Source organism: Pistacia vera, unplaced genomic scaffold, assembly GCF_008641045.1.
Source record: "Pistacia vera cultivar Batoury unplaced genomic scaffold, PisVer_v2 Contig517, whole genome shotgun sequence".
NCBI classification, from domain to species: Eukaryota; Viridiplantae; Streptophyta; class Magnoliopsida; order Sapindales; family Anacardiaceae; genus Pistacia; species Pistacia vera.
In genome coordinates this window covers 39,873-56,807 of record NW_022196354.1, presented here as the reverse complement: position 1 = coordinate 56,807, position 16,935 = coordinate 39,873, and the positions used below count along the sequence as shown (strand labels likewise).

General features: G+C 33.5%; 3 protein-coding genes across 4 annotated transcripts; all 3 read left to right on the top strand.

The window, feature by feature from the left end:
* The first annotated feature begins 1,596 nt into the window (after positions 1–1,596).
* On the top strand, positions 1,597–7,194 carry LOC116106480. Of its 2 annotated transcripts, none has more exons than XM_031392846.1 (9): positions 1,597–2,292; positions 2,974–3,303; positions 3,495–3,708; positions 3,883–3,989; positions 4,076–4,275; positions 4,579–4,682; positions 5,958–6,145; positions 6,232–6,431; positions 6,573–7,194. In XM_031392846.1, exons 1-9 carry the CDS (start codon positions 2,037–2,039, stop codon positions 6,876–6,878), a joined length of 1,905 nt encoding a protein of 634 aa, XP_031248706.1. In that variant the 5' UTR covers positions 1,597–2,036; the 3' UTR covers positions 6,879–7,194. The 2 variants fall into 2 exon arrangements, with proteins under 2 accessions (XP_031248706.1, XP_031248707.1); XM_031392847.1 differs by lacking the exon at positions 1,597–2,292 and adding an exon at positions 2,590–2,642 and having other exon boundaries at positions 6,573–7,193.
* A 1,809-nt stretch (positions 7,195–9,003) lies between these two features.
* LOC116106467 lies at positions 9,004–10,509 on the top strand. Its single transcript, XM_031392830.1, has 2 exons — positions 9,004–9,653; positions 9,962–10,509. Exons 1-2 carry the CDS (start codon positions 9,208–9,210, stop codon positions 10,035–10,037), a joined length of 522 nt encoding a protein of 173 aa, XP_031248690.1. The 5' UTR covers positions 9,004–9,207; the 3' UTR covers positions 10,038–10,509.
* Positions 10,510–13,290: 2,781 nt separating this feature from the next.
* LOC116106470 (50S ribosomal protein L21, mitochondrial) lies at positions 13,291–16,251 on the top strand. The gene is made up of 5 exons (XM_031392835.1): positions 13,291–13,795; positions 13,903–13,983; positions 15,040–15,141; positions 15,556–15,630; positions 15,730–16,251. The coding sequence occupies exons 1-5, from the start codon at positions 13,388–13,390 to the stop codon at positions 15,805–15,807; spliced, it is 744 nt and encodes a 247-aa protein (XP_031248695.1). The 5' UTR covers positions 13,291–13,387; the 3' UTR covers positions 15,808–16,251.
* The last annotated feature ends 684 nt before the right edge of the window (positions 16,252–16,935 follow it).

The following is a 16,935-nucleotide window of genomic DNA, read 5'->3' as shown; positions in this document are numbered from 1 at the left end:
GGACCACTTGGTTCATTAATATGAATAATTCATGTATATGCTTTTTTAACACAAATATGTATATGAAACTTTTTATTTTTACACAATTTGCTATATCTAGGCATACCACAAAAAATGCCCTTCTATTATAAAAGGAAACTATAGATATGGGCTGGACTTATATAGGAATTTTAATATAATGGAAAATTCTATTCCCTTTTAATTGAAATACCCTTTGATGGTGAAGAGCATTATATCCTTTCTAAATATATGAAATAATATTTATGGATCAAATGGATAAATAAAGACATTGACATGGTAACACATTTTCTTTTGTTCAATGAATTTATCAATTTTAGAGGGTGACAACATTCACAATGTAAACCACGACTAGGTGCTCTGATGGTAGAAGAACAAAATAAGGTTCTCAAAACTCCTGAGTTTAAGTTCCTCCAAGCGTTAATATGAGTGATTATTGGAGAATTATCTGATCAGACTTTCAGAGCTTCGAAGGATTAGTTGAGATATGCACAAACTAATCTATAAACTCTCGATGATAAAAAAAAAAAAAAAAAAAAAAATTCACAACATAAGCATCTTAAAGATCCTCTTGTTCTCAAGTTTAAAGAACTAAATCAATCAATTATTTAGTAATTAAATTTTTAATTATATTTTACTGGGTGCAATTTTTAATTATTTAGTTTATAGAACTAATTACTTTTAAACCAAAAAAAAAAGTCTAAAATATATGAAAATTCTCAAATACTGATGTTATGAAATCTTTAACTTGCAAATTAAGAATGAGTGTCTTCGTTATCCGCTTTGGTTTTTTAGCTTTGATCTACACGGTAGTTAAAAATTTCATGGTATCGCCACAGAGATTAACTACTAAATGATGCAAAATTTGATAAAAATATGTACTTTTTTAATATTTAAAAATACAAAATGTTTTATAATTACTAAACAAAAATTATTGATTTTTTTTTTTTTTTTTTTGAATGTTTGGGCATGAATATAGTTAGTTAAAAGATGCAAAATCCAATCAAGGTAGTTGTGTAATAACTATCTTGATTTTTATTTGGCCAACAAATGTTTAAGAATTCAGTAAACGAAGCATCAATTGCTAATTGAGTTTTAAGACAAAACACAAAAAACAAAAAACCAAAAAAATAAAAATAAAAATAAAAGCAAAAACAAAAAACAAATCCAACACACACACAGATTCACAATTCATTAACAACAAGGCTCCCCGTCTTGTTGCCTTATGTTTTTTGTTTATGTTTTCCTCAAATTCAACGAATATTGTTTACATATTTTACCTTTTTTTGTTTAATTATAAATAAAATTAACCTTAACTCATTGACATATGTCTTGTCTTAAAATCGACTTAGCATTATTTTATTCTATAATAATTTCGGTTAAACCATCACCGTCTGATCTCTGACATCGCACTCACATGGCTGCAACTTAACCTATCAGATTTTACCTTCGTGTCAAATTTCCTTTTTGTTTTTTTTGTTTGCCATTTAAGACATCCAAAAAATTACCAAAAAAATTATTTTTTTGATCCCAGATTCAATTCCCCCCCCCCCCCCCCCCAAAAAAAAAGGGAAAACCTTGATTTCACCAAACTTTAGATTTCTGCCGAAAAGTTCGTATACCCAGTTAAAAGTTTAAAACCCAAACCCATTTTGTTTCAAACAAAGATTTATATTAAAGATTTCACTTTGATCTGAAAGTCTCAGTTTTTATTTCAATTTGTCAAGTACCAGTTTGTTTATTCAACTCAAAGTTCATTGAGTTTCAGTTTTGAAAACATATTTTTAGAGGTAAAAACACTTCATTGAATGGACGTATAGTTGAGCAATCTGTTGAAGCACATTTGATTGGAATTTAGAGGCGCCCCAGAGTTTTTGGGGACGGATTTAGTGAGGTGGGTATCTTATATTTTGAGCAACTGAGTTGGTTTGGGATTGAGTTTGTGAAGTTTTCGTCAGTGAGTTTTGAAAAAGAGTCGTGAATGAGGGTGAGATGATAGGAGTGTATGTGTGTTTTAGATGACAATGACTGGAGGGTCATTGGGGATTCGCTCTGGGAGTTATGGATCTTTGGATAAACAACAGTTACAAAACGGCGGAAGCTTGTTGCCTGTTCAACAAACTTCAACACGTATTAAACCTTCAAAGATGTTCAAGGAGAAGGAGGGTTTGGTGCCCTGGATCTGTAAATTTGCCGGCCGCAAAAAGGTTGGAATGCTGCTCCTATTTGTTATCTCCGCAGCCGTTTTCGTCTGGGTTCTGTATGTTGGGAAAGGTTTGTATGAACTTGCTGGATTGTTTAAGTATTGATAATTGAATTGTATTGATGATTAGATGTTGTTTTAGTTAAGTGTTTTGATTAGAGAACTTGCAAAAGTATGTTTAGTTTGTGTTATACTATTGGTTTGAATTAAGGGGATTCTTGTTTAAGATCACGTTTAGATTTGGGAGTATAATGGTGCTTAGTTATCTTTGTAATTAACTTTGGGTTAAGGGAATTGTGAAAAGTTTTTTTTTTTTTTTCAGTTTGCATGTTGAGAGTGGTTGAAATAGGATGAAGCTTGGTTGTGATCATTCTCTCCTTGGGTTTAATTTTTGATTTGCTACTGCCAAAAGTCCTGTGAGGTTAGTGTCCACCTCAGCACCTTCCATTTGAGGAAATATTGGTCATCAGTTGATACAGATGATTAATTTTGACTTGTAATGACTCCATCAATTGTTTAAAGTATTTGATGTTTACTTATTTTTTTATGCGTAATGTGTTTTGAAAATTGAAATGTTTCCAATAAGGTTGGTTTTTAGTGTTAGGAATGATTGGTTTTGAGACTACTTGTGTGCCTGCATACTGTGGTTTTCACTAAATGACGCCTTCATTGAAGCTATTGTTGTTGCATTCTGCCTTTGGGTACTAGTAGATGTCACTTTTATCTTATATATGCTTTTGATATTTTTTCAGGTGAAGATACACGGGAGACCGACCATGTACCAAACATTAGTTTCAATGGCAACTTTACTGTAAATTATTCTGAACCTACACCAATATACAGAGAGCAAACTCAAAATATGTACAATCAGAATTCTTTTAACAATATGGACAATCATAATTCTTTTAGCATTGTGGACAATCAGAATCCTCTATTGAACACTGGGGAAACAATTGAAAATAGGATTTTCCCCCCTCCTCCTCCTTCATATTTTCTGGGTTACACTCTTCCACCAGGGCATCCATGTAATAGTTTCACTTTACCTCCCCCACCAGCAGATAAAAAAAGATCTGGACCGCGGTGTAAGTTTCTATTACCTATTCAGGGGTTTCTTTTCTTTCATCCAATTTTCTGTTTATAGTTGCCAAACAGAAATTTCTGGGTGTAAAGACGGAGTCATTATAGGTTTCTAGAAAGCAGTGGCAACTAGGAGCTGAGTTATTCTTCATATTGACATATGATGTTGCTAATTTTCTGCTTGTTTATATTTCAGCATGTTCAGTATGTTACCTTCCTGTGGAAGAAGCCATTTCCTTAATGCCAAGTGTCCCCTCATTTTCTCCGGTAGTTAAGAATTTAACATATATTGTTGAGCCAGAGTTGAACAGAGAGACTGAATTTGGAGGCTCTGACTTTGGTGGATATCCTACTTTAGCACAGAGAGCTGATTCTTATGACATAAGAGAGTCAATGAGTGTGCACTGTGGGTATGATTTCTCAATCTTCTTAAAAAAATTTATGAGTCCTGGCAGTTGTCTTCTTTGAAACTTTACCTGATAAATTAGTTCCTTTAGTTGTTTATGTTTGTGGCAAATTCTTACTCCTGAAGCTTGACTCATATAAGTTCGTTGTGCATTTTTTTCATAATGTGTATCAATCAGGTTTGTCAAAGGGAAACCTGGACGTGGGACAGGATATGACCTTGATGAGGAGGATCTTCTTGATATGGAGCAATGCCGTGGAGTTGTTGTTATATCAGCAATTTTTGGTACTGCTCAATATATGCAATTCTAAGTATGCATTTTGCTGTTTAAGCTGATGGATTGCTTATTAAAGAACTATATTATTGTTCAGGGGCTTTTGATGATGTAAACCAGCCAAGTAATATTAGTGAATATTCCAGGAAGACTGTATGTTTCTTCATGTTTGTTGATGAAGAAACAGAAGCATATTTGAAAGCTAATAGTGGTCTGGACAGCAGCAAGATGATGGGGATATGGAGAATTGTTGTTATTCATAATATTCCTTACATGGATGCAAGACGGACTGGGAAGGTAAATGCTGTAAATCTTCTCCAGACTCTTTTTCTTTAAATCAGAAATTTGCTAAGAGGTTGTCCAGTTTCAGATTTGCTGCACTGTAACTTTAAATAGTTGCATCTTCTTTTACCTTGGTCATTGTTCTGCAATATGGATTCTGATGCACATGACTATATTGCATTAGCTTTCTTATATCACATAAAATTTTAACTTGAGGTTTGGTTTTACTTTAAACTTATTTGTTAGTATTTAAGGGGCTTTGTGTCCAAAGGCTGTGCTACTTTAATATGCCTATTGACCTGTATGTATTCATCTCAGATTCCAAAGCTTCTACCACATAGGTTGTTCCCCAATGCCCGCTTTTCATTATGGATTGATGGGAAACTTGAGCTTGTTGTGGATCCATATCAAATTCTTGAAAGGTAAATCAGTTATTCTCTCAATCTTTAATTTATGTATGACTTTGGAAAAGCTAGACAAAGTTCACATGTAGGTATAAGCATTGAAATGATATTTGATTATTGTCTTTCGTATTGTTCTGGTTAAATGTTTTGGCCTTATTATTCTTAAGTTTTATCATATACAGTGTTCTCATTCAAACTTAAGATTAGATATTCCTTCTAGAAGATATTCCTTCTAGAAGATTCCTAGTTACATGGAAATTCATGGGAAATACAAAGTGCTTTTTCATTGCTTTGAAGTTAGGCTCAAAGGCATCCATGTGCAAATTGGAGATAAGTAATGTTCTTGACCCTAAGTCATCTATCAAATGTCAAAGGTCTCTAAACTCCACACGAGGCATCTATATTTCATAGTGAGATCGGTGAGTGTTGATAAATGATCCTTTGATCTCTTAATGATGCCCGTTTAAGGAATTTAGATTGACATTGTTAATGCAACGCCTGATGTAATTTACTATTTGTTTAAAGACCATATGTTAATAATATAAACTTGAAAGACACCTTTAACATGATCTTGTTACCTTTTCTTATTAACTCTTTTCATCTGGGATTGCACTGTATGACTATATTGTCATTGTACTCTCTTTATTGATAGGAATATTGTGTAGATTTTAAATTCTTAGGATTTTTTCTTGTACGTATCTCCCTAGGTGAGGTCAGCCTGTGTTACAAACATGACTAAAAAAGGATTAATGTCAAACCTTTTAGCAAATGTACTCTACATTATCTTGCCTTGTATGGTATACAATAAAAAAGGGCCATTGTCAATCTTTTGTTACGACGCTTAAATAACTTACTAGCAGTAGATAATGATGTATACTCTCAGTTGGGAGATTTGATTAAATTTTTCTTTTGATTTATTCTCTAAATTTGTCCTGCTTCCACATATAAGCTGCTTTTTGGAATTTAATATTGTAAAGTAATGTGGTTATAAGTCATGTTCTGTTTTTTTCTGTTTTACCTTTTTATGTGTGAGGAAAGGGTTTGGGTAATTTAGCAAAATACATGATATCCATGCACACAAACATGATGGATAGGTTCTCAGAAGTCTTCTGCTTGTGAGTGTTGTAATCAGAGATTGGGTTCCTCATAGATAGGGGTTACGGCATTGTTTACATGCTAGCATTCGTTATGTGAAGGGGAGCTATACCTTTTAGTTTTCCTTTTTCTTCCTTTCAGACTAAATGTGTGTTTCTCACCCAAAATTTTCTTTTTTTCTTTCAATCTATTTTTCAGGCACTTGTGGAGAAAAAACGCCACTTTTTCAATTTCCAGACATTATAAGCGCTTCGATGTATTTGTGGAAGCTGAGGCAAATAAAGCTGCTAAGAAATATGATAATGCTTCCATCGACTTTCAGGTCGAGTTTTATAAAAATGAAGGTTTGACCCCATATTCTGAGGCTAAGCTTCCAATTACAAGTGGTAGGTGCAAGATCCTTTCTCTCCTTTTCCTTTGTTCTGTTCTTTGTTCTGTCATTTATGAAGTTTCCCCCACTATGGCTATGCAGATGTTCCTGAAGGATGTGTCGTAATAAGAGAGCATGTTCCTATCAGCAATCTCTTTGCCTGTCTTTGGTACAATGAAGTTGATCGTTTTACTTCCAGGGACCAAATAAGTTTTTCCACTGTGAGGGATAAGATTGCGGCAAAGACAAATTGGACAGTTAATATGTTCTTGGATTGCGAAAGAAGGAATTTTGTAGTTCAGGTGATTATTTTGTTTATTTTATGGTTATTTTCTTTCAAACTGAAACAAACACTTTTAGATGGGGGACTACGTAAAAATTTACTGAATTCCTCTTTCGTGTACTTCTGTTCATTTTTCCCTTTTTACTTTGGCTGCCTGCAGAAATATCATAGAGATCACATCTTTCTGCCCCCCATTCCTGTTTCTTTTATCCCTCCACCACCTGCACCGCCACCGCCACCGCCACTGCCACCACCACCACCAGCTTTGTTTCGTGACACACCAAGAGAATTGCCAAATGAATTTTCTGAAGCAAGGGTTGTAAGTAGTCCTGTGAGACGGGTCACCCCAAGGCGTAGCCGTAGGTCTGGATCTAGGCGTCATCGCAAAGCTGTTGTGGTTGGCGAGGACATTGATTCAAATCATCGCAAAGCTGTTGTCGTTGGCGGGGACATTGGTTCAAATTAAAATTTTGTCCTCCTAAACACCATTCTTTTTCTTACCCCTTCGAAAATCCATTGCAGGTCTGGAAGATTAAGGCAAGATGAGTGTTGTAGCTTTATTTCCACCTCAACCAATTTTTTTTTTTATTTTTTTTTATTATTTTTTTTTTTTAACTTTATGGAATTGGGTATTTAAATTCATTTATTTTTGTACATATATTATTATTATTATTATTATTATTATTATTATTTGTAATAGTTATAATTATGGGTTGCCATCAAATTGCATTCATGTGGTAGCCCATTTCTTTATAATAGCTGCATTATATTGGAACTCATCTATTAGGTAGCTATATTTTTTATGTCTTGTTTAATGATAACTAATAAAATCAAAAGGATTTTTGCTGAACATTCTCCTTCTCCTCCTCCATTGTCTCAACTACTTGCATTTTCAAAGCTTTGGGCTTACATTGATAAAAGCCACTTATTAAAGTTATCCTTGTTTTCCTTGTATGAACTGTTTTGAGAAAACAAGTGTTCGTAAAACAAGAAAGAAGATGAGTTTATTACAATTTCACCCTTGAGATATCGCCATATCGGTAGATAACAGTGTTCCCCTTGGGTATCATGAGTAACAATTTGGTCTCTGTTGTTAGTATTCCGCTAGGGTTTAACTGTTTCATTTAACCGAATAAATATAAATTGTGTTAATTAGATGATCAACATTTATTTTACAAAATTAAGACATTTCAAAATTTAAAAAGGAACCACTATTGGATAGCTTAGCGGTTAACTAGGACTTTTGGATATATTATTTAAGAAATCCTGAGTTTGATCCATCTAGGTTGTTAATAGGGGTAATCATTGAAGGAATTTACTCGACTGTCAATTTCAAAGCCTCGGGTGATTAGTTGAGGTGTATGTAAGCTGATTCGGACACTCCAAGTCAACAAAAAAAAAAAAAAAAATGAATATATTTATAGAAAATAGCTTTTGTTCTTATTGTGTTTGATTTTCAAATGAACATTAATTTATAAACCATGAAAAAGAATAATTAATTTAATTCTAAATAAGGTGAAAGGATAATGTATTTTTATATTTTGACACGTATTACCTTAGCAACTAAGACTCACCAAGGAAAGTTGAAAAGATTTGTCAAAACTCTAAAATATCAAACTATTTTTGTTTTTAATATAAATATTCGTCCTCATGGGACCACAACAACGACTGGAAGCATAAGCAGCCAAAATCATAATTTAATTATGAAGGAAGCAACTTATCCTCCATTGAAATTGTCAATTTTAATCTCTTTTACTGTTTTGTGAAGTCTTTTTTATTTTTTTATTTTATAATTGGACTTATCCGACTAGTTTATATACACCTCAACTAATCTTTTATGATCTTAAAATTATCGATCAAGTAAGAGCTTCAATGGCTACCCGAGAAGACTAGTTTACATGTATTTCAATTAATCATTTGAAACCTTAGAACTTGGAGTTATCAGTTGATCAACTAATATCTCAGGACACAGGAGCTACCAACCGATCAACTAATCTCCTAGGACCCTAGAACCTAGAACTATCAGTCGGTCAACTAATCCTTTAGGACACTGGAACCTAAAGCTACCAACCGATCAACTAATCCTTCGAGACCCTAGAACCTGAAATGGATCCTAGAACCTAAAACTATCAGTTGATCAATTAATCCCTCATAATCTTAAAACCTAGAACTATCAGCCAATCAACTAATTCCCTATAACTTTGGAACTTAAAATTACCCATAGATAAACTAATCCTTATTAACACTTGAGAAAAGATTCAAATTTAAGACCACTTAAATAGTATACTCGACATCTTTATCCAACCATTCAACTATCCCGGGGTAGTTAGTGTGAAATCTCTCTAATCAGTAATTATCTTAAAATATTTATGCATTTGATAAAATATTTGCCAACATTAATGAATTAAAAAGTAAAATTTAAAGGCTATTTAAAACTACACCTTAACTCTGCTTAAGGGCCAACTAAAACGTAATCTATGCCTGTCGGCATTACTCAGAATGTTCCACGTGTTCTCAAAATGACAGCCTCTTCAATTCCCCTGTCCACTCGTAGGTCCCTCTAGATACTTATCTATCTTACTAAACCTGATTCTCATCAGACCCAAAATTTAAGTCTCAGAATCTTCACGAAAACTAGAACATAAAAATGAAGAAGTGTTCTTCGATTCCGCCCAGTTGTTTTATTCTTATTTTCTTTTTAGTTTTTTAGTTTTCTTTTTTTATTTGTGCTTCAACACAGCCATGCCTACGCCACCCAAACGTTGATCACCCTCCGATCAAAAATCAACCCACAAATGTCTTCGTCCTCAGCATCATCATCATCGGCAGCTTTCGTGGTGATCTGTCTTCTCCACTCTCTGATCGCCTTAACCAGCGGGGCCCTGATGATTTTCCACATGAAGGAAATCTACACGTTCACGCACGGACTGGAAACTGCGACAAAACTGCTGGGGTCCAACCCGCATGACCAGCTTTTAATCCAGACCTCCGATTCCTTCTCGGGTCTGCTCCTGTTCACAATCGGGTTCTTACTCTTCATGGTTTCTTTCGTTAGGGATAAAGGGTTTCAGTCGTTTTTCGCCAAAGGGTGTACCATTTTGCATATATTTATGGCGTTGTGGAGGGTTTACTTTGAGAGAAAGGTTGAGTATTTAGCTTGGGATTGGCTGATGAAGACTTTTGGTGATGTTATTCTGGCTCTTTCGTGGGTGTTCTTCCTTGTGTATTCCTGGAGAGAAAAGTATGATTAGTTTTAATCTTGTTTATATTTTTATGTAGATTATTCTGTTAAATGGTGTAGAGTATTGGGTAAATTTTTAATGCTCTGTAGTTATTAATGTAAAAAAAAAAAAAAAAAAAAAAAAGGGAATCAATGATGAAGAACCTGATGTGTCACTGCACATTCTTGTTCTATTGGCCATCATTAAGTTTTAATGTTTTTTGGTGATGTGTGATTTGGATTAGTGTGGGTGAGTCAAAATTTGGTTTTGAATGCAATTGTTCTATACTTTTAACTAGATTGTGAAGCTTTTAATATTTTTATTTCAGTTCTCTTATTGTAACTTTGGATATGGAGTTTGAAGGTAGCCAATTCGAGGAGATGTCATGGACCATTGTATATTGAATTTGATTTAGGGTGGGAAGAAATATTTTAGTGTTTTGATGAGTTGTGATATTTGATTCTGTAGTTTGATGTTGAACAATAGTGTATGAAAATATTATAGAGCTAGAAGCCTGTTACAATTGAAGATTTGGGGATTTGGAGACTTTGTGCGAGCAGTGGCAATGTGAAGCGTTTTCTGTTCTTTTTGTTATTTAGTGAGTTGGAGCTTTTTTGTGTTAAAAAGGTCTTGACAATGAAGTTGGTGCATTCTATGCTCAAATTGTACATAGGTGGGGAAAGCAAAGCCATTTCTTGCTTAGATATTTAACAAACACAGCTAAAGTATGTCTTTACTTGCTCAAATAACAGTAGCAAAAGTAGTCAGAGGATGGAGCCGTAATTTGGAGAGGATAAGTTTTTCATTGAAGAGCATGTTAATGTGGAAATTGCTAATAAACATCCCAAGATGGATCAAGAAGGTTTAATGTCACTATGGCTGTGGCGCTGAGCTCAAGCGGTAGAATTCTTTTTTTTTGGAGCTAGAGTCTCTGACCAGGTAATTGCTGGTCTTTTATATCTGCATATTTTCTTTGGTCATTCATCTTTATCACGATCCTGTATAACATAGAAAACTACTCTTGTATATCTGATGAGTTGGTGGATTCATAATATTTTGAGTGCTTTAGAGATCATTATGTGATATCTTGAATGCTTTCTTCTTTGATAAACGTATGTGTACTTTATAAGTAATCTTCTTTGAATTTTGTTTTGCTTGCACCATATAATATTAACATTTTAACCACTTATGCTTGTAAATGACATGATTCACGGATCTGTGATATGGATATGCTAATTAATTTTGTAGTTTTCTCTTATAAGAACAGTGGCACGTAACTGTAATCTTCATTTAAACCAATTTTCTTAAAAGCAAATAAGGAGAGAAGATTTCCCTTAACTCCAACATACAATTAAAGTTTTGCAATTTATATAGAAAAACTATTAGCTAGACACATCTGAACCTCTGCAAGTAAACCCAGGTTCAGCAGTTGGCAGGCATCGATGATATGGTGATTGATAACCTAGCAGTTTTGAGGTTTTGAATTACATTTGTCCCCTCAATCTCGACTGAAAATCTGTAAAATGTCTGTCTTGATTATCTCCTGACCAAGTTGAAGGTCTTTTCTAACTACTATGTACTCTTCATATGGTGAATGAGTCGAAATTACATCAAGCACATACATGAAATAAAATTAGCCATGTAAACTTGGTAATTACGACAAACAAATTTTGCAGAATCACCATAGGGATAGGGATAGGGGGATACTGCCCAAAATTCAATGCTATGGGCGTTCTTATTAGCTAATATTCCTACACTTCTTGTTTGGTGTAGCTTGTTACATAAGTTGTAAGTGGGAACTTAGTTTACGTTTGGTATGTGCTCTTGGATTGCTGTCGCAGATTCAGCTCCTGATGCAGCTACTGTTCTTTTCATGACCAGGTGCTTTTAACTGTATCTTTATGATGCTATCTCAAGCTAAGTACAACGTTCCTATGGTTGGATCTATAGAGACCAACCCTATATAATGGTGGCGGTAAGGTCATCTGGGATTCAGAGTTTAGCCACCATTTTATTGCGGGGCCTGAACAGGGACATAGGCATGGAACCAGGATTTTTGGATTTTTAATGAGTGTGTTCAATACGATAAATTCACAATAAAATTTTGTAGGGTCAATATGAATTTAAGTGTGGTTAAAATTGTAAATATTATAAAATATAAATTTTTTTTTTTGATTTTTTTAATGTTTGAGTGGGTTTAATATGAATTTAAGATTTTAAGTAGGATCAAAATTGTTAATATTATAAAACAAGAGTCATGTTACAACCACTATCTTTTTTTACAAACTTTCTTTTACAACTCTGACGTGACAGTTCGTAATTGATCAGTCGTAATTTATCAGATAGGATCCATTATGAGTTAACCAGTTACGAGTTGTAACGTTGGGATTGTAAGGGGAAGTTTGTGAGAAGAGATTATGGGTGTAACATTTTCCTATAAAATATAAAACTTTTATTTTATTTTATTTTTTTTCTAAAAATTTAAATGGGTTCAGTTGAACTTATATGTTATACTGTGGACACATCCTGGGCTTGAAGTTCATGTCAGATTGGACCAAGGGTTTCACAATTTTGATTGATAGCCATGAAAATTTTAGGGTATGAAGATTGATGCTTGTTTACATAACCATTTCACTATTAAAGCTTAGTTAATAGTTTAAGTTTAGGCTATCAAAACACAAAAACTTAATATAAATTTATAATACAAATCACGGCCATTGATGCAAATCATGCAATGCCTAATGGAGATGAAAGAGAAGTAGGGACTGATAAGTGGAGAAACACATTTAATAAATAATTGTGTTAAATGCCCTTTAAATTTCTCTAAAAATATTAAAATTTTACACATAAAATGGATTTAAGGTACATTGAAAGATGTAAATTATTAAGAAAATGAATTTTTAATAATTATATATTTCAAATGAATGTTAAATAAGAAAATGATGATAAATTACCTTTTTAAAGTATACACAAATGAAAAAGCTACAATTTTTTTTTTTTTAATAAATCAATACCAATTTCAAACTAAATCTTAATATTAAAATTTTAATTAAATAATGATTTGAGGTTTAAGTTTCCTCAAAGTTGAAGCTTTTCTAATTTTTGTAGAAAATATGGTGATGAAAAACACATACAATTTATACTTTTTAGTTTGAATATTAAAAGTTTACAATTAAGAAAATATTTAAAAAAAAAAAAAAGAATAAAAGAGGTAAGCTTATTGAATAGAAAAGTACAAAGAAAAAGAAGTTAATATAAGAAACTTTGAAAAGGTCATTTTGAAATAATATACAAAATACTAATTTATGAAAATTCTTTTAGAAAGCTATTGGTTTACTGCTCTAAGTAGCCCATTCATAATTTCACCTATAACTATTTACTTTCTGGATGAGATCTTTTAATTTAAATTTAGACATAAATTTTCATATTAAAATCCAATGGATATGAAAAATAGTTTGGAGGCCATTGGATTGTATTGAATTTACGTTGAAAATTTGTGTAAAGAATTTAAGTTGAAATATCCCATCCCTTTGGATTTAACCATTTAATTAAAATTATATATATTTTTTTTAAAAACAACACACAGGCCAACTCATGGTTTAACACGATTGGGCCCAAGATGTCAACGTAAAATTAGTCCGGATCGCATGCCCGAATAAACTCGGGCACTGGAACAAGACCATCAAAACCCCCTTCTATCTTGTATCTTTTACTTAAACCCTACCGTCGCAAACGCCGTGAGCGCCACCAATCCATGGCTCACCGACGGTGCTTGCACACACTAAGCCGCCAAGCAGCAGCTCTTATCTCTCTCAAAACCCCTGCGCCATCTGTTTCTAACCTCATATCTTTTAAAACCCTAACCCGAACCCAACACCAGTCCCACCTCTCTTCTAAGCTTGGCACCTCTTGGTCTACCCCCTGGTACCACTCTCGCCATTTCTGCTCTAACAAAAATGACGACGATGAGGGCGACGGTGACGAAACCGGAGAGAGTTCGGGTGAAGAGGAAGATGACGATACTGTCCCTGAGTTGCTGCGGGAGTATACTGTAGAAGAGACAGAAGCTGAGGCGGCTGAGATTGGGTACAAAGTGGTTGGTCCACTGCAGAAATCGGATCGGGTTTTTAAACCTTATGAACCAGTTTTCGCTGTTGTTCAGGTGCTATTTTGTGATATTTACTTGAGTTGATATGTATAAAACTATAAATGTATGGGGCGATTTATATATTTTTAAATATATAATTTTTTTGTTTTTATTTTTGGTAGATTGGGTCTCACCAGTTTAAGGTGAGCAACGGGGATTCGATTTTTACTGAGAGATTGAAGTTCTGTGAAGTGAATGACAAGGTCGGTTGCTTTTGTATATGCTTATTAATGTACAATGCGCAATTACTGTTATATTATTTTTTGAAATTCAATTACTGGTTTTGTAATTTGTTTGAAGTTACAGTTTGCATATTGATATTAATTAATGTGTTGTGTTGGTGTATAAATTCTATTCATAGAGGAAATATATCAGTGGCTTAATCTGATAATCAGATGACTAGGATGCTATGCGTTTTGAATCTTTTGACACTAGATGATGTAGAATTAGGTTTTGGGTTATATGTATTTTTCTCTGTTACTGATGTAGAGTTTACTAGATTACTGCTTTTCTGGTGTCAATGCTTTTGTTGCACTACAACGTGGCCTGCTGTTTTAATAGATTGTTTGATTGATCAACTCAAAACCCAATTTCAAAGGATCATTTGATACGGAAATTTGGGTCTGAGTTCTATGCTAGGTTTTTCCCCTTGGTTTGCTTTTTATTTGTGCTTCCTCCATGAGGTCCGTCACTCCTGCAAATAAAGCTTTTTAGCTTTCAGTATATAAGAGATTTCATGTTCAAGAGGCCCTTTTTTTTAGTCTTAATTTATATACTAAGAGGGAGAGAGTAGAGAGTAAAGGTGATTCTACTTGTAAAATAGGCTTTGATTATATGTTGGTAGAGTGCTTTGCAACGGATGTGCAGGCCCCAAATTGAAGAGAAATTTCTGTTAAATGAATGGACTATTAATCACTGATGTATAGCTCCAGTTATGGAAAATACAGTAGGCTTGGTGTACAATCTTATCAAAGATGTTCTATGATTTATCAAATTGTATGGAGTTAGATTGATCCTTATGTTGAAATGTAAATGGTATTAGATCGATGCAAAGCCTTATGGCTCTGTTTTGTACATTACCTGTTAGGGGCTAATATTGCATTGGCAATAACGTGAAATTAAATTGGGTTGTGCTAATCTGTTGTTCGCTGATGAGTTGAGCACATATGCCCAATAAAAGTAAAACATTTTATTTGTTCTTTCTCTGTTTCTTATTTATCTGATAGTTAATTGCTTTTTCATGACTATTTGTATTGCAGTTGATTTTAAATAAGGTTCTCTTGTTGGGTTCAGAAAGTCAAACAATCGTAGGTAGGCCTATAGTACCAGATGCAACAGTTCATGCAGTTGTTGAGGAGCACGTAAGTGATACTGAATCTCTTGCTCTCTCTGTCTTCCCTCATGTTTTGACAGCATTATCTAACGACAAAAAGTTTATACTGTTGTTAAGCTGAGATGGTTTATTTATTTCTGTTGATTCGATTATAAGCTTTCCAATGAAAGTGTTTTCCAAGTGGGATTATCCACTTGGGAGTGGCATATAATTCACATCAAATCTATTTAATCCTGCCCCAATTAATAGTTGTCATCTTTTTCCGGAATTAATTGGATTATAATGATTTAGCCTTGAGATTAAAATTGTGTGTGGAATCTGTCAGAAGTTTAGAAAGTAGAAGGTGAAGGGAGTGTGTGATGGGAAATATGGGTTGCCTCATATAATACTTTCGTTTTGCATTTGAACTTAACTACTATATGTTTTTTTCAATTTCTTTCAGGCATTAGATGCAAAAGTTATTATTTTTAAGAAAAAGAGAAGGAAGAATTACCGTCGTACCAAAGGACATCGCCAGGTCTGTTTAAACTATTGTCTGTTTCTGTATGCAAGTTAATTGGTGTTTGCTTTTATTTTTTTCAAATTTTATTATAACACATCAAATTATCTTGTCCAGGAGCTTACTAAGTTGAGAATAATTGATATTCAAGGAATTGAGAAACCAGAAAAAGAAAAGGTAGCAGTTGCTGCGTAGGAAAGATTTTTTTGCCATGGGTATTATTAGCAATAAAGGATCGCGATACTTAATATCTACCTGAGTTGTGACTTTTTTTTGAGATTATGTAAGCAGCAGTCTCATTCCTGATTTGGCCAATGTACCTTTTCAATGTTATATTTGGCAGAAAGCCTATCATCCAAAGAGCTTTCTGTTGTAAGTTTTTAGTTACATTGGAGATGTTTCTTCGCTCTGCCCTCTGCCTAACATTTGTTTTCTTTGTAATTTCTTGTGATTTTATTTGTATTTAGTGATCCAGTCCATGAAATTTTAGTAGAAGAAACATCGTTTTCTCTCCAAGTAGAATTGTTACCACAGTGGCTGAAATTGTTGTTATTTACTGATAATGCTATTTGGTTGGATGCAAATTATTTTTAGAATTTGCATTTAAATTTATGAATTACTTTGGCCTTTCTATTGTATGGATGATCTAAGCTTTGATGGTTTAATCCTATGAAAGGGAGTTGGTTTTTTAACTAAAAACATGTGCTTTCCTCACCATTCTCCACTGGTTGTGCATTCCATTATTTATTTATTTATTTTTCAGTTAGAATTTTTTTTCCTCAATGGAAAATGCCAAAGAAGCATGGTTTTAAAACCCGATACGTTGTGAGACCCGGCATGGTCCAACCGCTTGGACTGGTCACATTAACAACAAAAATATTTAGAAAAATTACAAAATAGTCTCTTAAATTTTAATATATATAAAATACCCCTAAAAAATACAAGTTAGTTCCTAAATTTTTAATTCATTTAAAAAATGCCCAATGTAATTAGAAATTGTCCCTAACATTTTGAAATATTGCAAAACACCTCTAGAAAACTCCCAGTAGTCCTTATAAGTTTGAAATATAGCAGAAACCCCCCTGGAACCTGAACGGGACCGGTGAGGCTGTTGGGTCCCTCGGACTGGTCTGGTCCGGGTTTTAAAACAGTGCAAAAAGTCAAATATAATTCCAATATGCATAATTTTAAAAGTATTGTAAAGTTTAATTAGAAAGACATTTAAAATCATTTAATTAATTATGCAATGCAAAGGGGCTAATAGTGAAGAAATGAGATAAACATCCATTTTTTTAGTACGTAACAGGATTGTGATTAAGACAA

What these genes read in the sequence shown, in the direction of transcription:
- LOC116106467 (XM_031392830.1), top strand. Translation starts at nt 9,208, where the DNA reads ATGTCTTCGTCCTCAGCATCATCATCATCGGCAGCTTTCGTGGTGATC. An exon ending in GTGTATTCCTGGAGAGAAAA is followed by an intron (nt 9,654 to 9,961) that starts GTATGATTAGTT and finishes TTTTTATTTCAG; the next exon opens with TTCTCTTATTGTAACTTTGG.
- LOC116106470 (XM_031392835.1), top strand. Translation starts at nt 13,388, where the DNA reads ATGGCTCACCGACGGTGCTTGCACACACTAAGCCGCCAAGCAGCAGCT. An exon ending in CAGTTTTCGCTGTTGTTCAG is followed by an intron (nt 13,796 to 13,902) that starts GTGCTATTTTGT and finishes TATTTTTGGTAG; the next exon opens with ATTGGGTCTCACCAGTTTAA. An exon ending in ATGCAGTTGTTGAGGAGCAC is followed by an intron (nt 15,142 to 15,555) that starts GTAAGTGATACT and finishes AATTTCTTTCAG; the next exon opens with GCATTAGATGCAAAAGTTAT.
- LOC116106480 (XM_031392846.1), top strand. Translation starts at nt 2,037, where the DNA reads ATGACAATGACTGGAGGGTCATTGGGGATTCGCTCTGGGAGTTATGGA. An exon ending in TCAATGAGTGTGCACTGTGG is followed by an intron (nt 3,709 to 3,882) that starts GTATGATTTCTC and finishes TGTATCAATCAG; the next exon opens with GTTTGTCAAAGGGAAACCTG. An exon ending in ATGCAAGACGGACTGGGAAG is followed by an intron (nt 4,276 to 4,578) that starts GTAAATGCTGTA and finishes TATTCATCTCAG; the next exon opens with ATTCCAAAGCTTCTACCACA.